This window comes from Rissa tridactyla, chromosome 3 (genome assembly GCF_028500815.1).
Source record: "Rissa tridactyla isolate bRisTri1 chromosome 3, bRisTri1.patW.cur.20221130, whole genome shotgun sequence".
Classification (NCBI taxonomy): domain Eukaryota; kingdom Metazoa; phylum Chordata; class Aves; order Charadriiformes; family Laridae; genus Rissa; species Rissa tridactyla.
In genome coordinates this window covers 6,720,110-6,744,972 of record NC_071468.1, presented here as the reverse complement: position 1 = coordinate 6,744,972, position 24,863 = coordinate 6,720,110, and the positions used below count along the sequence as shown (strand labels likewise).

The 24,863-nt window shown below is 39.9% G+C and overlaps 1 protein-coding gene across 4 annotated transcripts in view; it reads left to right on the top strand.

Annotated features, from left to right (window-relative positions):
- The window catches only part of KIF16B (kinesin family member 16B), a 140,411-nt gene that overhangs the window by 92,348 nt on the left and 23,200 nt on the right, over positions 1-24,863 (top strand). For 3 of the 4 annotated variants that reach the window (XM_054194584.1, XM_054194585.1, XM_054194586.1), the window contains 2 exons: positions 59-181; positions 7,442-7,531. In XM_054194584.1, the coding sequence (XP_054050559.1) occupies positions 59-181; positions 7,442-7,531 (213 nt within the window). Of the gene's footprint in view, positions 1-11; positions 182-7,441; positions 7,532-24,863 lie in introns of those variants that run through there. The other variant, XM_054194587.1, reaches the window with a different exon arrangement.

The window sequence follows — 24,863 nt, the reverse complement described above, 5'->3', positions numbered from 1 at the left end:
TCCTTATGTAGTGATTTTGGTTTTCCTTTGTTCTCCCTATTTGGTATGCACATGAAAGCGGATGGTCTGTCGTTCGCTGGGAGCAAATCCAGACGGCCTAAAGGACCCAATTAAAATTAGTATTCCACGCTATGTCCTGTGTGGGCAGGGAAAGGATGAACACTATGAGTTTGAAATAAAGGTAAGTGCTTTTCAGTTGCTTCTCCTTAACGTTTGGTGTCTCTGTAGACACGTTGCTTGCATTTGTACAACGGTAGCATCGTAATAACAATAATAATAGAAAAATGCCCTTTGTTTAAAACCAAGCGGTTTGTACTTTCCTCTGTCCAGTTGTTAGTGTTGAGTGTGACAGCATCACAGTTAGCAAAGATGGAAACAGCGTCTGGAAACGCACCTGAGAATCTGCTGAGTCCAGAAATCACCTTACTAACTCCGATGAAATGTAGGGCTTTTTGCGCTAAACACAACTTTTGGTTCTGTGTCTTTCCATTGTCTAAGTGGCCTCAGTACTGCTAAATAAGAGGCTGTGAGGGGGCATGCACCGTGCAGGACACTACAGAGACAGGTATTTTTCAAGAGGATCCATTGTACACAGGGGGCTGGTGGTCAAACGCTTGGGGGTGAGCAGTTCTGGATCCAATATCGAATAATTCCGTTGGAAGTGTTGCAGAGTGGAGGATTAAATGCATTTTACTCACAGGAAAGTGCCTTATTGAGATGTGAGTGTCAGGTATAGAAAACTTGTAGACTTGAAATATTTACCTGTAATAATGAAAGCATAATTGAAGCGTTTTGCACATATCCACAACAAAGACTTGATTCCTTTCAGGCTCTCTTTGTTGTTCTGACTCTTCCCACCCTGCTTTTCCAAGGTCTCGCTCCTCGAAAGTGGTATCTGCTTCCCCTCCATTCTAGTGGCTTCCTCAGTTGATCTGTGCAGAAATGCTGGAAAAAAAAATGCATATTCATTATGTTTCCTCTGGTACTAAGCCAGTGTTTTTTCAAAGCAAGATGTGAAGTCTAATTGGAAATGTGTTCTCAGCACATGTGGACATGTAGCACAACGGATGTACATGGCATCAGAGACAGAACTGGCAGCCGCCTTCCCTGAATGTGCTGCCAGATGCTTCCTTAGCTGGTGGAAGTTCAGAGGAGTGACCTGCCCTCACAGTCTGCAGGACCGTTGTTCAACTGTGCTCTCATTCCCTTTTACAAAGGCTTTTATTAGGATGGGCAATCTTAGCTCTGTTTGAGCTAATTAAATTTTCATCTGGAAACATACTGCACAGTTTGTGGATGGAATACTTCCTTTTGCCTTTTGAACTTTGAATTTCCTGGGGCCAGTGAAAGCCCAGAGCCATAGAGACGCTGAGAGAAGAGTAAGCGCATACAAAACCTCCCCCTCCTGTTTGTAAAAAAGGACTGTTTTAGCTGCCAACTGGTTTCTGCACACGGGATTTACTAAACTGGGTAATGGTTTGTGACGGTAAATACAGTAAAAAGGTATTTTCTCTTTTTAGTAAGATGGTCGATTTTTTTTTTTTTTTTTGAGTATTCTGCCTTCATCCCTAAAACCCATGTAAGCATCTGCAAGATCTTAGGATGAAGGAACAGTTAAAGGGTATGTGCAGGAAGACTTGAACTTACCTGGCAGGAAATGTAATAGAAGAAAACTGTTGGAAATGGTTGGGATTTGTAACCTGGAAAGAACTGGAGGATGTATCAAACAGAGACAAAAATGCATTTGAAACTAGGCTCCAGCAGTTCTGTTCCTTGTATTTGGCTTCTGTGAGAACCTAACCTCAGGAACGGCACGGAAGGACTGGATGCTCTGGCTAAGAGTGGGGTACATGGAACGCCTATTCTCTTCTGTCCTACTTGCCAGTACCATTTTTTCTCTCCCTCCTGTGCTGTTTTTAGGCCGCATCTAAAAGAAACCCCTGCTCGAATAGCTGCTTTTCAAAGCAAAGAAATGGATGACATATGGGGTGTCACGGGCTATCACTTCAATAATTGTATTCTTTTCCTGTCAGCGTCCTTAGAGCACTAAATATTTTTGTTGAAGCTCCTATGGACCTTAGTTTGGCAATCTTTGGGGTGTTTCTTACAGTCATTCCTTTACACAAATCATTCAGCTGTTTCTGCTTTTTCCTTTGCCTCCAGGCCTCTCTGTCACAGTGGGCTGCTTTTGCTGTGGTCAGGATTTGGCTCCAGGCTACAATCCGCAGACCTTCCTCAAACTTTTCTATTTTAAACCTTTCCCCTGCAGAACTCCCAGCTCGAATTTGATCTGTATTAATCTTCAGCTGCTGTTAATTTTATTCTGCGTGAAATCAGAATATATGGCCTCGTGATTTCTTTTGCCTTAAAAATCAGGAAGGTAGGAAGACAGGGCAGGGAGAAGAGAATGTGTACCCGTCTATTTCATCGCTTCTTGATGGGTGAGGATGCTGTGTCAGTTGTTGAAATAATTCCTTATTTCAGCCTTACTTTACTTTCTTCAAGTTTATTTTCAGGTGGTCTCATACCAGAATACATGTCAGTCTTTGGGAAGAGCTGGGGCATTGTTAATCTCATTTCCTTTGCCAGCTCCCAAGTAAATTTTCTTCAGCAAGGTTCCTCTTGCTCTTGGGAAAATGGGTAGGTGACCTATTTGCATGTAACAGCACTTCGAAATCTGACGAAGGGGCAAGGGTTGATTGAGCTGAATTGTAAACCTTTGAATCCTAGGTATCTTGTAAGTATTTTCTTCAGCAGATGTTTCTTGTCATTGTGTTCATAGTTAAATCCTGGCATATTGCTGTATAGGGGAATAAATATAATAAATTTCTATATGTAACAAATATATAAGTTTCTTTTTGTGACATGCAGTAGTAAAAATGATTTCCTTTATACACCAAAAGGGAGAGAGTGAGTTCCACTTTTCTTGGCAGCGTCACGGTCAGTTCATAAGTCTTTCAACCCGAACATACCATCCAAAAATGTTTTCTTTTAGTGCAGGTTCACCATCTTGTCCATCTAGGCATATACAACAGTTTGGAACAGGCCAACGAGACGGTCTGTCCACTCAGGTTCTTCCACTGGATACAGATCCTACTTTAAGATGTTGAGTGACTCTCAGGAGAACCTATTGGAGAGAGTTCAAAATCAAAACGAAGCCCGTACTTTATTAGAGTTAAGATAGCACCTTCTCCTTTTGCAGCACGAGATGTCACAGAGCTGTTTGTGCTCATCTGCTATTAAGAATTCAACATGAATAGATACATTTCCAAAAAAACCTTCCATTTGAGTGACGGTTTTATATGTTGTCTTTAAAGACACGATGAAACAGTAGTAACTTAATCAGGTCTGAACATATTGATGTTAGAGCTGAGTCAGAGTACCAACACACTATTCTTGTATTCTCCTCTTCCTTTCATCTTGTTGTGATACGTGAAATATTCAGAGAAGGCTGAGCTAGAAGCAGCATGTGGGAAGAGCTTTTGCGCGGATAAGACCGTTGGCATCTGTCACAGACAGTGCCTGTGGCTGCAGGCAGTATCTGTGGAGGGCAAAGGAGCAGCCAGGCAGCAGGGAAAGGGGGAACTCCCGCTCACATAAAGGCAACCGGGGTCTCCCGAGAGCAGGTGAGGGAAGCAAAGCCTGGAATCAAGCCCAGTCCTGCAGGGGATCCTCTGACAAGAAGGAAAGTTTGTAGATAAGCCTTCTCATTTTTATTCAGCTTTCCCTCGTCGTTCCGAGTTCTCTCATTTTATTTATCCTGTTTGATATTCTTTCAAAACTGGCTTTTTCTTGTGTTTCAAAGCCGTTCAGTCATCTTTCTTTGCCAAGTTCTCTACGGAGAAGATCCAGGCAGATGCACCCCAAAGCAGTGCTTTTCTCCAGGTCCGGTCACAGTTCTGGTCAGCCAAATGTCAGGGTGGGTCTGCTCAAAATATCAGTGTTTGTAGTCACAGTTTCTTTGTGAGCTCAGTGAGCTATTGCAGAATTGGAGTACAGCAGCAGCAATGCTCACTGATACGTATTTCTTAAAGAAAATTCTGCATGCCCCATATGTATCTAAATTAGAAAAAAAAAAAAAAAGCCTAATCTGTCCTTCTGTCCTCAACTTTGTCAGATTAATCCTCTCAATAATGAATACAAAAAATTTTCCAAGAAATTTTTAAGCAAGTTTTAGTTTTTCAGGTGCTGTATTCATAGACAGCACGAGGAACAGTTTCAACAAGGCTTGTTTTGAGAAATGTGAATTTTCACAATTACTGCAGACAGTTTAACCAGCCCAGATAAGTAAAGTGGGCGTGTTCTGTTCTTTCTGATTGCTTCAGAATCAGGTTGGAATATTTCCTCCCCACCTGTGGGTTTTTATTATATTTCTGTGGAGCACAAGGGGAACAAATTCTGACATGCTTTACTGTGAAAGCTGAAAACGTCTGTTAGGTTATTTCCTGGCAATCATCGTGCAGAAGAAGAGTTTAAGGAGACAGGACTGTGGTACTTCCTTTCAAATTTTTAAGTTTTACATAGGAAATGGTAAGCTTGAATAAAAAGACAAAAGTCACAATTCTGAGGCAAGTGTCGGATCACATAAGTGCCCAGATAAGAGTATTTTGAAAATCTGTCCTACAGGTTTACTCAACCATATTTATTTTTTTTTAATTAAGAAAATATTTTAACTACCATGTTAGCAAATTACAGGTAACAAGTAAAGGGCTTTTAAAATTTGCTTTACTTGCTACTGTTCAAAAGATTTGAATATGTCTCAGTCCCAGACATACAGAGCCTATATAGTCTGCCATACAGCATTTTTTAAATGGGGGAAAAGAATCCCAGCCCAAACTGGTCGGATCGGCTGTAGAAGTAAAAGGCCCTGTTCTGGAAATGCTATTGCTATGCCAAGTGCCTTGTAAATCTCCTATTGATTCTAATAACGTTCTTGTTGAGCTTTGGGGACAGGTTAAGATTTTGTTTAGCTTTGAAATTAATTTTCCAATAATATCGGCAGTAACAACAATACAATTTTGCAATACGTTACCTGCTAGTCTCATTACAAGAATTAGGAAAGTAAACGAAGAGGATGACAGGGACCGGAGTCAGGTCTAGCCAAGCCACCAGGGAACGCTCTGCAGAAAATCCTTCAGTTTTCCTGTTTTCCTTCCTGTCTATCTCTAAGAAGTCGTTTATTAAACTTTGCAGAAGAAAACTGATAAATAATTGGCTGCAGGCAATTTGATCTGGGTGAGTTTGGTACCACCTTGTCACCTAGAGAGCTGCCAGATGCAGAGCTGACAACTGGATTGGCGAGCTGACATACACACTCTTCCCCAGGCTGTGCAGCTGGAACAGTCCTTGGATGCTTTGTGCTGGATGGCTCCCCTAAAGGCACGCTTCTGTGACAAACCTAGGGGGAAACAGTGGTCACTTTTGAATAAAGATCATGTACAAATGAAATTATCACAGCAAAATTTCACAAGTCAGAACTATTAAAATACAGAATTAAAGCAGAAGGCGTAACATCTTTATTTTATGATTATCTATTGCACTCTGATGTGTACTTGAATATTGAAACCACAAAGCCCTTTATATTAAAGTAATTATTCAGAACAAAGTGGTTAATTGGTTAATCAAGATCAGCGCAGCTTGCTTATTCCTGAATAGTTACTTTTTTTTAGTTTTTTAGTTAAGCCTGCCCTACTCATGTTAAATCCATTCACTTGATTTGTAAAGTTTGAGACGCTGTTAACAATATATTGAGGGAGGGCAACTGCGTGAATTTTTTTAGTAAGGTAACATAGTCCATCGTGCAGATGTCCTAGTAGCAGGCAAGCTTATTGGTGACATGGAAGATGATTTTTATCCAAAATAATTAATCTACTTTATGGAGATGTGCTAGAATAACCTACGTTTTAATATTTGTGAAAAGTTTTGAGAAGGCCAATTTTGTTTACTTAGATCTTTCAGTTAAAAATAGAGGTAAACATAGGGGGAAAAAAACCACCAACAAAGCAAAACCAAAAAGCTTGGTTCCTGATGTCCTAAGATATGCAATAATTTTTGGTTTCCAAACCACTTTGCCTGGTTTCCCTGCTGCGTATACACCAGCAAAGGCGACGGGGATGGGGAAGGGTGGACCAGAGATGAATTTGTTGTGAACATGAAGTAGCAGTTGTCAAGAGCAGTGCTTGGGCTCTGGGTTGGTTTTTTTTGGGTGGTTTTTTTGTTTTGTTTTTTTTTTTCTCTTACTTGGTTATCTTGCTCCATTGTGATTTTCTGTCCCTCTGTAACTTCGGCACGCTCAGTAGTGAGGGGATCTACTGGCTTGTTTTAGGAGTCACTATAGGATTTAAATCCAAGCCTGCGTCTTTGTGAAATGCATTTTGTGAAAATTCTTATTTTTGATCTTCACGCATTAAATTCATAGCTAGGCAGAGGCAATATCGCATATCAGGCCTGTTAGATTAAAAAAGCAACAGTCTTTTCAGGTTTAGGCAATGCCAGTTGGCTTTTTCCACCTCTACTAGGTGGTGTAGAAAAATGCCCCATCTCCCTGCAGCGTTGCTTCTTGCTACCCTTGGATCACCAGAGCTACAGAAAGACCTCGCTGTAAAATCAAAGGCTCCGGTCGTAGGACTTTTGTGACCCACTTACAAATTTCTTTCATTTCGCCTAATTTCAAACAGTGAAAAATTTTCATTCCCTGAAATGTCTGTTGGTTTCTCAGGTTCAGCCGGGATTTGGTGAATAACTGATGGCAAGGTTGGCCTGCCCTCCCCCTTCGCTCCTGTTGCTGTGTGCTTTATTCACGGGAATAATTCTGTTGATTTTAATGAAACTTCCTGTATAAACGGGATGTTCATCAACATGTTGATGACACAGGCACAGAATGCTTTTAAGTAATGTCTTCTACTGAAAGCTGGCATATATAATTTTTTGCCTGACAAATTGGAATCCCATTCTATGTGATAATGAGTTCTGTGTGTCCGAGAAACTTGTATTTATTATTTGTGTGTGTATCTGTGTATACGTGTGTGTGCGTGTATGAGAATATATACATTTCTATGGATGTATAGAGAGGCCATATTACAGTTGTGCTGGGTGTTATTCATTCATTAATGGAGCACCCGCTGATTGTAATGCTGTGAGCTGCGTAGATGCACCAAGGAGTGATTGGGGATATTTTAATGTGTTTACAGCCTTGTCAAACCACACCGGAATAAGGAATAAACGCGTTCAGTTTTCTTGCTTTGCAATCAGCATTCCTTAATAAATACGGTTCTGTCGCTGTAATGAAAGAAAAATTAAGTAAACCTATAAAAGCTTATGAATTTAAGGGAACTAAGAATTGCCTGTTTTAGTCTGATAACCTTGTGTACTGCGTGGTTTTTAGTGTTAGGCATTGTGTGGTTTTACTTCTGTTTCTTCTTTTTTTTATCGTCTGATACAGATAACAGTCCTGGATGAGACGTGGACAGTGTTCAGGCGGTACAGTCGTTTTCGGGAAATGCATAAAACTTTAAAACTGAAGTACCCAGAGGTAAGTTCTGGTAAAACTTCTTTTGCAGAAAAGGGTAGACGTAGAGACTTGAAAATAAGGGGTTTTTTTTTCTTTTTTGAAAGAAGTTTACTCAAAACCAATATTCCTCTCATCCGTATGCTTCTAGTAAGATTGGCAAGCCCTTCAGCAGTTTAAAGATTCAAGGCTGCTAGATACAGGATGGATGTTGCAGTGAAACTGTGACTCCGTGTGTTGCCTCGAGGCATTAATTCCCTTTGCTGCTGACTGGCATCGTTCCCTGGAGGTTCCTGTTTTGTTCGTTGCAAGGTACTTGCAGTCAGATCGTGTCATCCTGACAACTCCTCATTTAACAGAAGAGCATTGTTCCACAGATACCTTTTTGTAATAGCGGCTTCCAGGTTTCTGCAAAATGGAAAATTGATCTTTCTGACCACCTCGGAGACTCTGGGCATTCAGGATATGAGGAGCTGTGCCTGACAGAGCTTTATTTCGTCGGAGCGAGCGTTTGTAGAATTACAGTTCTTGGTTTCCACATCTAACTTTTAATTATTAACATTTGGCTTCCTTTCTACATGTTCCCTTGGATATTAGAAGAAATAAATCTTTCAAGCAGTGGAAGTGATCCTGACTTGAGAGTTAGCACAAGTAAAGAAGCCTGGGCCATATATTCATGGGCAATATATTAAAAAAAACACTAATATGCTCGAAAAAGAGAGAGATGCAATCCTGTGCAAATGCTTTCTTGGTCTTCATTGACATATTCTTTAAGCTAAAAACTAACTGAGCATGGAACAACCTTGAGTTTTAAAGAGTAAAATATGTAGATCTGTGTTTTGTAAGGATTCTGGGACTTAAGATCATTCACATTCCAAAACACTATGAAAACCCGAAATTGAAACTGCCACGCACCAAATACCAAAGGAAAAGTTTCAAAAAAAAAAAAAAAAAAAAAAAAAAGAGAGAGAAAAGAAAACTAAGTCAAAATTTTAAAGGTAAAAATGAGTTTTGAATGGAAAATCGAAATGTTCTCTTTCCACAAATGCTTTTAAAAATATTACTTGTGAATGAACATCAGTATCATATTTTAGATTCGAATGAATTGCCATTTCTTCTGGAATGCTAGAGTTATAGTCTGTCAACAGTAATATCCTAATTGCATCTAACTCTTGAAAAAACAGCTAGGCAGTCATCCAGTTGAAAAAGAAAGGGGCCACCTGAATCCCTCTGCAGACTGATCTTCCCCGTTTAGGAAAATATGTGTTTGAGTAGTCATTTTCAGAGTCTGTTATCGGTCCTGACAATAAATTGAGGAGTAATTGAATTTGGCTTTTACGGTTATGTCAGAGGGAGATCAGCTTCTTTCTTATATGTAGTAATCAGATTCAGGAGAAATCTGATGTTCTTAAAGCCGCTATTAAAATGTCCTGTGTGCTGCAGCGTATTCATGTCACCTCTTTGAATCAAACGTTTGTGATTCACAGTAGAAATTCAGGCTTTTTCTGGTGTTACAGGAGGGAGTGGGAGTTTTCTTGGGTTTTGTTTGTTTCGAAGAACGATGGGAACATAGGAGTGGTATTAATAGGTCAAAATAAAGTCCAGCATCCAAGAACATACAACTACATACAAATGAGGAAAGAAACCCCAGTCTAGAGCTAAAGGTATATAGCTTTCTTCGTCTTGGAGTCTTCCTAGCTGAAGTTATTTTTGTTGTAATTAATAAGTCATAATTAATATTTTTCCCTGAGGATTTTATCTATATTTTCCATTCTCTACACCACTCACTTTATACGTATCTTATATAGGCAATTTTCTTTTGCTGCTTTTGTTTTTTAGCTTCTTCCTGCCGTTGGTGGTCATGCTTGCAAGGTTAATACATTCTCTAGTTTAACGTGCCAGTTGGTTTCTTACTGACACTTCTGTGTCGCCATATGTCTGTGTCTTAGGTAAACTTACTGAGATTCATATCTAGTACGTTAAAGGAATTATTGGTTTAACTATGCAGGTGATTAAATTTCAAATTTCCACATAGGAAACGCTTCATAGTATGTTTTATTAAGTTATCTGTTCCCTTCTCAACAATTCTTGTAAGTCGGGGCAAATACCAAGTCTAGTAAGTTTGACAATATAACTTTCCCTAAAATATCATACTCTTTGGTGAAATATAGTAATGTGTTTTGGCTTCTAATATACTTAAAAGACATGTTTGGTCACATTATTTTCTGAAACAAGAGATCTATAGCTTTAGTGGTATCTTCTTCCAGCCTTTATCAAGCCTCCACTTCACAACAGCCTTCAATAAATTACCAGTGAGGTTCAAGTATGCGTATCTTTGCCAAGGACAAAGCACATGAAAGTTCAGGAGAAGTGAGATAAGAATTTGATCATGTCATCTACTGCTTTTAGAGAGGTACTGTCGCTTAAGTACCTGTTCTGGAAGCCCTTGCAGCACTGATGTTGTCTTCTCTATTTTACATAGTACAGGCTGTCGCCTTGTGTCCACTCCAGCTGTGGGACTTAGGGCACCGCGAGGAAATGGCAAGTTTGTGGGCAGAAGAAACCTAGCTAATACGCAGTTGGTTTCTTCTACTTGTCAGCATTTCTATAAACTACTGTGTCCTTGTTTATCAGAGGGGAAGAGCACATTGCGATAGATGAAACATAATATCCTGTGCTGTCTTGAAGATTTGGTGTTTGTTTTCTTTGAAGGAATCTCATTATCGATGTTACATATGTGAATGATGGATAGCTTCCCATATTTTTACCTTTATTTAAAATAGCCTTAATTTATGGTAATTTTGGATTAGTTTTGCAACGTGAGTAGGAGTTCAGTTTGTTTGGTAAATTGAAAATCATCTGTCTGCGTCTGCTCATCTGTCATTGACCTAATTTGGGATTTACCATGATGCTAAAATGCATTTTAATACCAAACTTGGCAAAGTTGCGTACTTAGTTACAGTATATTATTCCAAAGAAAGTTGATCCTTAAAAGCGATGTTATCAGAATCCATCAGAGTTGAATTTTATCTTGCATAGTTCACCTTCCAACTCTAAATTAATATTTATAATGAACAGCGAAAATACTGTGGACGTGTTTAATGTATGAGTGTCCTGCTTTTAGAAGTGAACTTTACAGCTCATTAGTTGCTGAGCTCTGAGTTACTACATCAGTATTTTAATAATTTGCTGATCTTGCATTTCGTGTTGCTGCCACTGAATTCCCAGAGGAGTGTATTGGCAAACTGATTTATTAGGAAAGTTTAAAAAAAAAAAAAAGTGTCTCTTTCAGAAGCGGAAACTATCTAATGTCTTCCAGTCTTACAATATGCCACATATTTTATACACCTGCACGTTTTTTCTAATGTAATTAAGTGGCTGCTGACAACTGGATATCTAATTGAAGTATGTCATATGCAAATTTTGAAAGACTGAAGAAGCTGCAGCAGGGTGAGATCATGCCAGTGACAGATAAGCACCAAGCATTTAACGGTGCCTGGTTTTTTTTTCCGTCTGCATGATTGTCATTTGCCCAGCTTCAGCTTTCTTACACTGCTACATTATTAATGACTCCCTTATTATTTTTGGAATTCTAATTAAGACCATGCTTGGCTTTCAGTTGCAGTAGTCTCTGTAATGAGTGTACTTCTTGTTTGTTAGTCAGAAACAGGAGCAAACGGGGTCTTTAATAGAGAAGTGAGAACTTTCAGAGTAAGATTCTCCTTTTTTTCCTTCCTCTTTATCTTTTCTTATCAGTTCATGGTTTTGAAATACTACCAGAGTGCTGGTTTCTGCAGAAAACCTTCCCTTCCTGATCAGTGTCTTGCTGTGAGGGGAAAACCCACTCTCCCATCTCTGTTAGTTCAGCAAGGTTGAGTGATGTACTGTTGTGATGGCCAGTGCTCCCTTCTTCACGCTTTCTTATCTCTTCCCTCTTTCAAAGGAGAGCAGAGGAACAATTGTCTATTTGTTTTTACCTACCAAAATCCAACGTTTATGAAGTCCCTCCTTATTGTGGGAGTCCTTAATTCCTACTTGGAGCAAGGTGTCTAAGTTGGGTTTTGTGGGGTTTTCACTGTAGGCTCTGCTTATGGAGTTCCCCGTCAATCTTCTTGAAACATCTTTATGTGTGCGTAAAAATCTCTACATGGTGTTAAGGGAAGGACCTGCTATTGATGCATTTTTATTAGTAATAGTGATTCTTGACTTAAAATATTAGTTAAATCCGTGGATGGCTGCCAAAAAGAAGATAAATGGTATGCTTGCATTTATAGACTCATTCATGGAGATAAGGACATATGTCTGTAGGCAAGACTTCTGCAGGAGTGCCAAAGCTATTGACTTCTGGCTTATTCAACAGAATAAGCAATAATTTGTGTATTTGTATTTGATGAATGGAGGTCTGTATATAAATACATTATTGTATCTTTCACAGTCTCACAGAATCATAGAATAGTCTGGGTTGGAAGGGACCTTCAAAGGTCATCTAGTCCAACCCCCCTGCAATGAGCAGGGACATCATCAACTCCATCAGGTTGCCCAGAGCCCCATCTAACCTGACCCTGAATGTTTCTGGGGATGGGGCACCTACCACCTCTGGGCAACCTATGACAGTGTTTCACCAACCCCATTGTAAAGAATTTCTTCCTTATATCTAGTCTAAATCCACCCTCTTTTAGTTTAAAACCATTGCCCCTTGTCCTATCACAGCAGGCCCTGCTAAAAATTCTGTCCCTGTCTTTCCTGTAGGCCCCCTTTAAATACTGAAAGGCCACAATAATGTCTCCCCAGAGCCTTCTCCAGGCTGAACAACCTCAAGTCTCTCAGCCTGTCCTCACAGGGGAGGTACTCCAGCCCTCTGATCATCTTCATGGCCCTCTGCTGGACCCGTTCCAATGTGTCTTTCCTGTGCTGAGGGTTCCAGAGCTGGACACAGTACTCCAGGTGGGGTCTCACCAGAGCAGAGTAGAGGGGCAGAATCACCTCCCTCCACCTGCTGGCCACGCTGCTTTTGATGCAGCCCAGGATAAAGCTGGCTTTCTGGGCTGCAAGTGCACGCTGTCGGCTCATGTCCACCTTTTCATCCACCAGTACCCCCAAGTCCTTCTTGTCAGGGCTGCTCTCAGTCCCTTCATCCCCTGGCCTGTATTGATAGCAGGTGTTGCCCCGACCCAAGTGCAGGACCCTGCACTTGGCCTTGTTGAACCTCATGAGGTTCACATGGGCCCGCTTCTCAAGCCTGCCCAGGTCCCTCTGGATGGCATCCCATCCCTCAGGTATGCTGACCGCAGCACTCACCTTGGTCTGTGTTGTTGATGAAGATATTAAACACTCTAAACCACAGAAGGACCACTTATAATTTTTAAAGATTTTCAGGTTGTAATTGAGCCAGCTTCCCCTTCTGCTGGTCTGGTTTTTATCATCTCGCATGACTGAATGGGTGCATAATATCCATATCTGAAGCAGAAGGAACATCTACGTAAAGTTAAGCCTTCAAGCCATGTGATCTGCCTCTACTCACATCTGCTGTTCCCACCAGGAAAATGAGTGTGTGCGATACATTGCAGTAACACATCAATATCATGAATCTCATAGGTTAGGAGTAGAGATTGTTGCTTGGATGACAGTGTTTTTCAGCCACAGTAAGTATTTTATAACCATTAGGGAAAAATCCTGTCTGGTTTCCTTTTTTTTTTTTTAGTGTAGTGTTCTGGAGGAAAGGCTCTCATTGGTAGTGTCAATGAGAGCTATATTCCTTCTTTTTATTTCTGAAGATAATATCTCCTCTGCTTCTGAGAAGGCTCTTTGGCAGAGTATCATTCTGTTTGAGTGAACTTGAGGCTCTTGTCAACTGGAGGAGTTAACAGGCTGCTCTTTGCTTTGCATACTTCTATGAATTGCATGAAATTCAATGAGCGGAAAATATTTCTCACGCTTTCCAAAAATAGTATGTGAATGTTTTTGAAAATAGGGTTGAATTCAAAACATTTGTTGCAAGCTTATTTTAAAAATATTTTAAAATATTTCTGATTTTTTTTTTTCAAAACTCAAAAGTAGTCTGTCCATTTTTTTGCTGGAAGTATTTTGCATCTCAAAGAATAGAGACAAGAAATATTTTGCATCTCAGTGAAGCCAGTTTCTGATTCATCCATCCATACTTCCCACAACCACCCAACATACTATGTATGTGTTTGCTATTAAACTAGAACAGACAGTAGTTTTGTAATCCTTTCTTAAGCTCTTTTTAGCCTCTTTTTTTAGTCCTATATATTGTTTAGGAGTAATTCAACTCTGTAATGATGAATGAAGAGGCATGAACTGTTCGTGTAGCCACCACTGACCGATCACGTTGTCACAGAATCACAGAATGGCGGGGGTTGGAAGGGACCTCTGGAGATCATCTAGTCCAACCCCTTGCCAGAGCAGGGTCACCCAGAGCAGGTTGCACAGGAACGCGTCCAGGCGGGTTTGGAACGTCTCCAGAGACAGAGACTCCACCACCTCTCTGGGCAGCCTGCGCCAGTAACTTGATAAGTACTAAGTGATAATTACTTGCTAAGTAATAAGTGGAAGAAATCTTCAACACGAAGTGCTGGCACAGATAATGGTGAGGGGATGAGTCTGAGGTGAAGCCATTAATTTTAGGAGAGCACCCATGGATTCTGGAAGAGATTCCAGGATCGCTGACAGAAAAATGCAATTTTTGACTAACTTTCAAGACACGGTATATGGGAGTTTGGGGATTTTTATACTTCCTCCCCGATAGCCTCAAAGATAATTAGGCAATTTCTATGTATTTCTGTAATTATTAAATCATTTTTAAAAGTCTTATCGGAGATGCGGAGTTCTCCTTCCTAAGGAAGAATGCAAGCAGAGCGATTAAACCAGGACCAGAGCGTAAGGCAGCACAGACTTGTGCAGAGTGCTTAAGGCAGCGTTTGGGCTGGGATCTTGGCTGTCTGGCTGCTCCAATTCTGCTTTGTAACTGTGCAGCTGTAGCGTTTCATTAAATGTAAAATTTTTGTTAATCTCCCGGGATTACTTTGAAAGGGAAAAAGGATGGGGAAGCAATAACTTTGAGGCACTTGGCTTGCAGGGCTGGCGAGCCAGTTGCCATGTAACCAGTGAGGTCCTGGAGCTTAGGAGCTGCTTTGGCAGCACAACTCAAAAGCTTGTTGCATCAGAGCTGGCCGGCCTGAAGCTCTGCTGGTTTTACCATTGGATTTTCTCATTTGCTGGCATCAGTAACTGTATATTTAATTAATATATAAGATTTAGCTAGTACGCTCACATCGAATGCAAAACTCTGGACATTTGGATGCTTCCAGTGTTCAACTGTAAGTAGCGTAAAGTGCTATAGCTGTAATTAACTGTAGCTAAAAACTTCTAAGATGATATTTAAAATGAGTTTGTTCTGAAACCTGCAATGCTTATGCCAAAGCCTTGATGCTGCGGTGACTGAAGTCCCAATCCGTTCACAAGTTCGATGATGGTTGAGATTGATATTTAGAAAGAGGCATAACAAATTTAATATGACAACCTTAGGACAAACACTAAGAATGCATAAACAGTCTAAAATCTTTTTTTGGCTGGAAACGGTATTTTCTGGGCACAGATTGAAGTGAAAATTGTTTGCAACATTGATGTGCTTATAAATAGCAACTGCCATGATGTGTATTAAAATAATATCTCTGGCAGAATCATAAGTATATAGAAAAGCATTTAGAAAATAGTTTTTGAAATATATATCCTAAACTAATGGCAGACCTTAATTTTTACTTTCTAGACTGGAATGTTCCTAGCCTTGGTAATATATCTTTCCGTAAATATTGAAAGAAAAATAAAGTAGTAATTTTTAGAATACATATCTGTGTGTAAACCATATAATACTATTATACATGCATGTGATTATAGCCTTCACCTTTATTCAGTACAAATTACAGTAATTATGGTATAGATAATTAACATTCATATTCTTGTCACTTATAACAGCCGGGAAGTACATACACAGGAAGAATATTTTGTCACGTGCATGTTTCCAGCTCCCTTCCTAATTATATTATGTGCAGAGCGTTCTGAAAGCCTGCAGGTTTATATATGTAGTATTTCCATATCAGCTGTAGTTTGCCACTAGCTACAGAAGTGATTGAAGAGGTAGATCTTTAAATGCTTCATCTGGCCATTCTTTCTGCAGCACGAGACTTTTGGCTTGCCGATAATCTTAAAAGAAATCATAGAAGTTTGCTCCGTACACCAGTCTACAAATGAACAGGAGAATTTGTTCCCATAAGTAAAGTGTGAAAACCGTCGCCGCTAACCGTATCATGTAGTTCAGTGCAAGTTTGATTAAGGGGGAGTGTATTTATTCCATGTGGTCTCTCTGAATTCATAGTTGCTAACCAGGACTGGAGCATCTGAGGCACAGCAAACCCCTTGGCATATTTGCTTCCGACATAATAAGCAATCCCCAGTCTATTTCTAGTGGGGAAAATGAATTCAGTGTGTGAATTTCTTGTCGTAAAACTGAATCTGAATGTGTAAGAGCCTCATGAAAGCCCGGCTTTGGGATTAATTTGTGATTATTGTGGTTTTGGGTGCTAGATTTGTGCAGCAAATTTTCCTTGGCTTGGTAGAGGCAATTCTGCAGAAACACAGTTTCTTTCTCTCTCTCCTCCTTCCCCTTCCTCCTTCCTGTGTTTTGGTTGATGATGAGACTTTTTTTTTTTTTTTTTATGTCCTGAGCAGCTAACAAAACCTGTGAGTTTCCAAACAGTTCTGTGGGGAAAATACTGTTAGCTTTATAGGTCTTCTGATAAATTCAGCACAAGACAAGACTAACTTGAGCACAAGACCAAGACTAACATCAAATGCCAGGTTTCACTGATTGTGCTGTGCAAAAGTCTTATACATTAGTAATGTAGAAATTGAAAAAAGAAGCATCTTGAGAGGGCCAAGTCCTTCATCTCCTAATTTGTGAACCATTTGACAGAGTAATTGCTTTGATTATTTGATAATCGGATTTTCGAGACTCTGCTCAATTATGTAGTGAATTTGTATGATATCAAAATATTCATGTTGTTTTACCAGTAAAATAGTTTTAAGTGGATAACAGCTGTCTGCAAGAGAGGAATGCCTCTGAGAAGAACCTTTCCTGGACAATGTGACCTAAAGTTATATTAGGAAAAATTTTTACACTGAAAGGGTTATTAATCATTGGAACAGGCTGCCCAGGGAAGTGGTTGAGGCACGATCCCTGGAGGTATTTAAAAGATGGACAGACATAGTGCTTAGAGATATGGTTTAGCGATGGTTTTTGTCAGAGTTAGGTTGATGGTTGGACTCGATGATCTGAAAGGTCCCTTCCAACCTGGGTGATTTTATGATTCTATGAGTGCTCGCTGAGATTCAGCTGTTCTTTAGCTGCTCCTGACTGTCTGTAGGCTTGGGGAACACCTTAGGCTGCAGCTCTGTCTCTCTATTTTCTTCCTGCTTAGTGAAAGGCAGAAGGGAGGACTTGAGTTCTTGCTGTTTCTTCCTTTTTTTTTAACGATGGCCTTGCTTTGGAGGCCTCTAAGACTTGTTTTCCATTAATCATTAGCTGTTATTGACAGCCTCGCTGCCTTCTAAGGCTTTTGTGAAGAACAGCTTGTTCTCACTGTGTGGGTCAGGGATATACTGCTAGATTAAGTAGACTTCTCAAGTCGAAGCCTTTGGTTTCAGTTGATTTAGGATATGATGACCCAGCTGTAACTCTAGTTTTTGTGAAAATACCCAGGTTAGTTTCGAACAAATAGCATAGATAGTAGCAAAAACTGTCTGGTTCCAACTGTGCTGCCCATTGCATTTTTTCATTTAGATGGTATTACTGACACAACTGCAGATGTGAAGCTGTTGTGATAAACTTTATTCACTGCCTAATCTGGAGGATTATACCAAGCTTCGCTTGAGCCTCACATGGCAGGATTTGAGCAGGATACAGGGTTGTCCTCTCTTTAGAACCACTGGGAGAATGGACAAGGAAATACAGGTTGCAGATTTTGCCGTACAGTAAGAATATTTAGCTGTTTATTTTGGCATTCCTGTATTGAGTGACTTATTATCAAAACAGAATTGAGATACAGGCAGTTGTTAACTGATGGAGACCCCGTTCAGCTAAGACTGATGTAGTCTGCAAGAAAGAAAAGCTTCTAAAAAAACAGTTCTCCCCCTCTGTATTTGATAACAGTTGTTACACGTTTTAATGTACATTTATGGTTTATAGTTTATCTAGCTGCTCTTGAAGACTCAAAGATGATATGTATTTTATGCTGAGGTGTTGACCTTGTCATTCACGTTTTTGGGGTGTACAGGTTAAATTGAAGCACGATTCCTTGTCTCTGTAGGCCCCATTTGTGCTCACTATAGAGAGATCAGTGCCTTCAGGTGGCATTTCAGAGCACCCGAGGTGAGTCTCCTTCCCTGACCTTCTTGCTGTGGAGGATCCTGCACAGCTGCCAGGGAGCAGGAAGGTGGGGGCTGTCCCACAAGGGGAGACAAGCTGGGAGCTGAGGGTGGCTGCAGCACAGGTCGCAGTGGGGACCTCGGTGGCCAGGGCACGGTCCAGCAGTACCTGAGCAGGGCCAGGACGGTGACAGGGCCCCCTCCTGCGGTTGACAGTCAGGCATCAGCTGGCAGGGTGAGGTGACAAGTCAGGTCCAGGGTCCATCCGAGAGAGGGCAATTACTAGTGAAGCACTGAGAGCCACTAATTGGAACTGCAGCGTTCTGTTGTAAATATCACCCTTTTTAATATGTTAGGCCGGTTAAATGGTGAATTTGCTTTAAAAAACTAAGCAAACAAAAAAAACCCCAACCACTAAACCCAACCTTATGGCTAGCATTGTCACATTCTACAAGAGGCTTCTTTTATTTAAGGGTCTTTCATAAATATTAGTTTATCACGTTACGGCTAATGAACTTTCAGACTCGATTATAGTGAAAATAATATTGTGTTTCTTAATTAAAAATGGGTTGAGTTTAGAAGAAAGGAAGAGAACAAATTTCTCAGGCCTGTACAGCTGATGGTATAGTTTCTAAATGAGTTTCTAAAAGCCTTCGGTTTTGTATTCACAATGAGATCTTCCTCTAAGATTCTCAGGATGTTTTCTTGACTGCTGTAATGTAAATACATTTAAAAAAATAAATCTGGAAGGATCTTTTACCATCTGTCTCTGCAACACAGAACGTACAGAAGGCTCCATCTTACAAGAGAGAATTGTCTGTCCCACTACAGAGCCCAGAGCAAGAAAGCCCAAGCAGTAAAATTTATTAGACATCCCTGCATGACAAAAATCAATAAAATACAATCTCTTGTGGTTTAATATGAAAATAAACATAAAGAAGCAGGGGCTGTGAGGAGAAATATTGAGCTGCAGCTATGGAATTGAAAACGTCAAGAGGAGAAGACTGAAAGTGGAGGATGTTGTCCAGTTTATTGTAGGGTGTATTTCAGAACCAAAGCCAGAAATAACAGTGCGGAGGGGAAGCTGTCTGGCCACGTCTGAAAAACAGAATTTCTTACGGTGATGTTGGTGCTGTGAGTGTGAGCGAGATGAAAAAACACGCTTTTCATGGGCGCCAAACTTCGTGAGCCAGTGTTAAAACAGTCAATTAATTCAAGATTATTTATAAATGGTTATGACGCTGTGAATGATAAAAAGAATCAAAGCTACGGTTCTCTTTGGCCATTTTTTTTTCTGTATTGAATCTCTTCTTTTCTATCATACTTAGTTGTAGGTACTACTGGGTATTAATGATACCTTTATAGTTTGTGTTGTGCAGTGCTGTCAGCAATGCAGGCGCTTTGAGGCTGTTTGAGTGTACGCTCTGTATTTTCTATTAAATACTTTGAATTTCTTTCAAACTGCATCTGAACACTGCATGTCCTACTCTTGTTACGTCTTTTTTTTTTTTTTTGGAAAAAAATACAGCAAAACTTCAGCAGTATTTTAAATTGCTCATTCAATTCTAACTCAAATTTTATTTTTATTTTTAAATCAGGGAATAAATAAGAATACTTTTAAGTTCAGTTCAATTTTTGAATAGTACCAGTGTTGTTAAAGCAATTGCAAACTACTGTATTGCAGGGTTTTATTTACATATGTAGAGTAGCATAATTTCCATTCTGATTGTACCTGAAAACTCTTATGTGCTATAAATTGTAAGGACACTGAAAAAAAAAAAAAAAAAAAAATATATATATATATATATATAAAAAAATTAAAAATCATGTGGTCTTTTAGCTTTCCCCTGCTTTCCTGGGTTACTGCAACTCGTGTAGGTGGAGCTCATACCCAGACTCAGTGATGCAGTGCTTGTTGGGGACAGAAATATTATAGCCTTCTAGAGAGCATCTGACAGACAGTAATTGTGAAATTACACGTAATCCAAACCTAAATACTTGCAATAGTTAAGCACATCCCTGTTCTCTCCCCTGCCCTGAATAATGATGTTGACTTTGGTACCATGGCAATTTTAATCGAGTGTGTCTTTGAGCTTTCCATGTATATGTGGTATATACACGGGTCTTGCTTTCTAAGCCATTTATCTTCAAGTGCTTGACCAAGAAATTTTATTATACTTGGAAACAAATATCTATTCTCACCACCATGCCTAGGATCTCAAGAGCAGGACTAAATGGGGTATTGCTTGTGAAACTGGTAGTAACAGTGATCTTTCTGGTCCCCATAGTTGCTTTTTCCGTCCTCCAGATTCAAAATCCTCTGCCAAGCGAGCTCCTGAAAAATGTGCCTTTTGTTTATTACATTTCATTACTTACCTTCATTTTAAGCTTTACCTAGTGACAACAGTGGCAGTGGGACGAAAATCCCAAATTTGTGTGAGGCTTACAGCTAGTTTTTTCACCCTGTGATAAAGCAGCTAGTTCTGTAGCATCTCTAAGAGTAGCCAGAAGTGAACGGTTACGTATCACCTATGTGACTATCAATGACTTACTGTTGGAAGGGGCACTAAGGAGTTCCTTTTAAGTCTCCCATTTGCGTACTTGCACTGCGCTTTCTCTGGTTTTATCATTTTACATGACGCAGAAGGCTAGCTAACTTCTTGTAAGCAGTTTGTTGTGAGAGTTGCTGCTTCCTCTCTATAAAAATCAAACTCAGAGGCACCCTGCGTCTTTGCCTGCAGGTGTATTTCTTTGTGACAGCTGTTCTTTAAGACCCTGAGATCTGCCATTAATTTTGAGTAGTCAGAAAGGCATCCATCTAGTCAGCAGTAGAAATTATTGCTGCTCTTTGACGAGTTTTCATTATTAGCATTTCTCCAAGGCAAGGGTGACTGAAATTTATGGTATCAGTTGGCCACACGAGACAGGGATGTTTCATAAATGCTGCCAGATGTCACTGAGATGAGCTCATATGCAACAAGCCACCCTTTTTTTGGAAGAGCTGTTAAAACTGCTCTGGCGAATTCTCCTCTCTGAAACTATTTCTGTTGCTTAGGCCAAATGGTATTGTGACTTCTCGTTGTACGATCAAAGTGGCCTGATAGCCAACGTGGCATTAGCAGGAACGTGATGCGGAGTGGGGCAAGGCTGTGCACTGCCACAGCGAAGATGGTGTCTGCTGCATGGCCCACCTTGTACTACTGCAGGGACACTTCCTTAGCCTTGCTCGAAATCCCAGCAGGAAGGTAATGAATCAAATCCCAAATCATTTTTGAAAGGGAAATAAACCCTGCAGACAGTAGCAGAAAATTCCTTTTTTAACATCTTTTTGAGAAGTGGGGTCTGAGCCGTGCAGTGATGAAGACTGATTAATGAGTTGAGTTTTGAAGACGTGACTTTGCAAACCCAGCAGTTGTTGCCATTTCTTTGAAGAAATAACCAAGCACCGTGATCTGAGACTACATGGGAAGAAAAAAAAAAAGAAAAAAAAAAAAAAAAAGAAATGTTTAGTTTGCAAAATCATGAGCTAAAAGTGTAGAATGGGTTAAACTTGTCCATAGACTGTCTAGGTCAGCATGTACCATTGTCTTAGACCATGGTCTGCCATGTGCTACTGGTATTTTACTATCTTGGGGCAAGGGACAGATGAACAAGAGAGCAAAACCAAGGTTGCAAGGACATGATGCGTTACAATTTTTTCATGCTTATTTTCCAAATACATCTATAAATCGTATTTAACTATGTTTTTATTTGGTTTTGACTGGTTTACACGTGAAATAATTATATCCTTTGGGTTGGCGTATGCTGTTTCTGCACCATCTTATTCTGCCTTTCTACAGCCTGTATAGAGAACTTAATGTTTATTTTCTTTGCCATTTGGGCCAATTTTTGCACCTCTTTCCTTGATTGATAATTCTGAGCTATGCAAGTAGCGGCTTATATTTCGAAAGATGTCCTCTAATTTTATAGAACTGCAAAAGGTTTGCATGAACTTTGATACATCCTAGTGTTCATTTTTATAGTTATTCTGTATTTAAATGCTAGCGTACTGCTTATAATGAACAAAGCAATGAAGTAGTTTGTCAAATGCTATATTGACCATCATTTATGGCTTTCTTTCAGTATGTTGTTATTCCGCCTAGTCTAGAAATTGCTTTAAGGAAAAGAAAAACACCTCTGTAATGCAAGGTAACTTCTTTGGCTGCAGTTAATTTGATTTTTCTCAATAGCAGGAGGCAGACTAAATGGAATTAAAATAATGCAATAAACAGTGGCCTCGACATCTCACCACAGCTCCAAAAATGCATATTGAGTCTAGGTCAGCCTGCTTGTTTAAAGGAGAAGCTTGGATATGAGAACTCTGACCTCTTTGATAATTGCAGAAGATTGATAGGCAGGTGGGTGCAATTCAAAGACAGTGGGGCACAGTTAGTGAAATGGGTAAGAGAAATCTTTGGTGTCCAGTCCTACTTGGTAATTTTGCATCGTCGCAGGGAGGATTCGGGGAGGTTCGCAGGAGGTGAATTTCTTTTTTGTCTTCTTATCCCTCCTCAGTGACAGATGAAGTTGAAATGTTCTTTGGAGAAACAGCTATGCCTGTCTGAGGAAGGTAACTGGCAAGCATGCCAGGAAAATCTTAAAAGTTCAAAGAGTAACCCAGAATTAGAGACAGCAGAGATGTGGGAACTTGTGCATCCTGAGAAGATGCTCATGTATTGGTGAATCCAGAGAAGGTGATCTGTGCGGGTTAGTTGCAGCCTAAAACCAAGAACTCCATACCCAAAAATGCCCCAAATCAAAGCTCTAGTACCTCACCCTGCAATTACGGTCTCTCTTGTATTTGCCAGAAGGGAGATATTTGCTGACCAATTTATTTAGGATTTTTCAGAGTAGACTCCCCCAAGGAAGGAGAGAGGTGCTCGTTCTTTTGTGCATGTTTGAGTGACATCTAGGCACTGCAGCCTCTAGCAGCAAAGGAGAGGCAGCAACAGAAAGCTGTAAGCCTGCAGCTCTGATGGAGGAGCTGAAAGACAGTAGGGATGAGCCTGGAGCAGCTCCTTGGCTCTCAGAAACACTGTAAAGACCTGGGGAGCAGAGGGGCTGGAGCGGAGTCTGCTTCCCTCAAGGCCAGTGGAGGACTGACTGTGTTAGGCTGGTATCAGGGACCTTCTGCAGGGCCTGTGCGCAGGAGAAAGGTTGCGTATAACCGTTTCCAGTTCTGTTTCCTAGTCACTTGAGTTTTCTTTGTTTTGGGAGGTTGATTATCCTCGTTTGTAATAATTGTGGCTTTTGTTGCTGTTTAAAAGCTGTTCAGTCTTCTCCAAGGAGTTCACTACATTAGAAGGTTGATGTGGGTCCACCTCAGAGTTTTGTCCGATCCTTAGTTGCTTGGCTATCCCACCTCTGAGAATATCAAATCCCTCTCCACTTCTGGGAGATAGTAGGGAGGATGGTGTGGGAGGAGAACATTTGATGTGGCAAATGGACAGTGGAGTAAGAAAAAGAATTAGGTAGGTCATGGGGCAAGGGGTGGCACATCAATAAAACACAGACAAGCTGGGAAGTGGGGGAGAACATGTTGGAAGAAATGGAAAAAGAAGTAAGGAGAGAATGTTAAGACATGGAAGAGGAAAAGTAGGTGACAAATTGAATATCCAGAAAATAATCCCCTGGATATTCCCTCTCATCGATTAGTTGATAATGGAAAATAATCGTCTTTAATCTTCCTGTCCTCTGAGGGCATCACTTACCTATAGCATACCTGTCAGGGAAGCACTGTAAGGTTTACATGAGGGAGGACTACGTTGTTATTTTTTTTTTAAAGGAGATGAAGTTTAGAGTTTTATTCACTCATAGTTGGGAAAACATCATTTGAACTTCAATTAGTTTGAGCTATATCACCTGAAAATATGACTTAGGGTGGTTTTTAAGTTATTTTCTTGGTTTCTTTTTTAGTGTATATGATCAAATTATTTATCTTTGATCTCTATTTGATTTTTTTTTTTGGCAGAATTTATAAAGTAGCCTTTATCTGTTCATTAAGTGTTAACTTCTTCCCTTTGCCTAAGGCTCTCTTATGAAATTGTGTAGAATAGGTGGTTTATTTCAGAAAAAATACTAGTAAAATATAGAAATTAAGCTTTTTTTACCTTGTTATGAAATCCCTAAGTATTTAGTGCAAGTTCCTAGGTAAGAATGCAGCTTTTGTCCAATTTCTTTAGAGTCTGGGAGTCTTAGTACATCTTGAGAAGTTGAGGCTTAAGTTACTTTGTTTAAACTTCAAAAACTAAAAGTAGGACAGTTTTTTTTTTTTCTTTCGTTGCTCACTGCAAAATCAAGTCAGGTGCAGCCACACCGGCTGCAAAACCGTGCCACATTCTTCTCTTTGATTTTTCTCATCTGTGACAGAGATTTCTGGGACAAAGGATCAAAAGTCAGACGTGTCCTTTGAAAAATGAGAAAATTCAGAGTTGTAAAAGTAACATGAGAGTTAAAGAAGACTGACTTTTTAATTTAAGAGTTAGCATTTCCTTAATTTTCTTTTTTCCCCCCTTTTTCCCCCCATTTAAATATATCAAAACATTGAAGTACAAAGAGAATTTGGGATGAAAGATTAAAGATGACTCAGCCTCCATCAATGTCTGCCCTGTTTTTCTTCTTAAAAAAAAAAAAAAAAACCTTTTACCATATTGTAGGCACTAAAACATAGATTTTACCTGCCAGAAATAATGAGATGTTTCAATCCTGTAGATTTTTGCTTGATGTTGGAAAATGGCACTTTTTTAATGTTTAGGGAGCATAACACTTCGAACATTTTCATGCTTCAGAAGTGACAAGCTTACATGACTGTATTATGTGGTATTTTACTTTGGTCCACTATATATTGAAATATCATCCGCAAAGTACCGTACAAGAC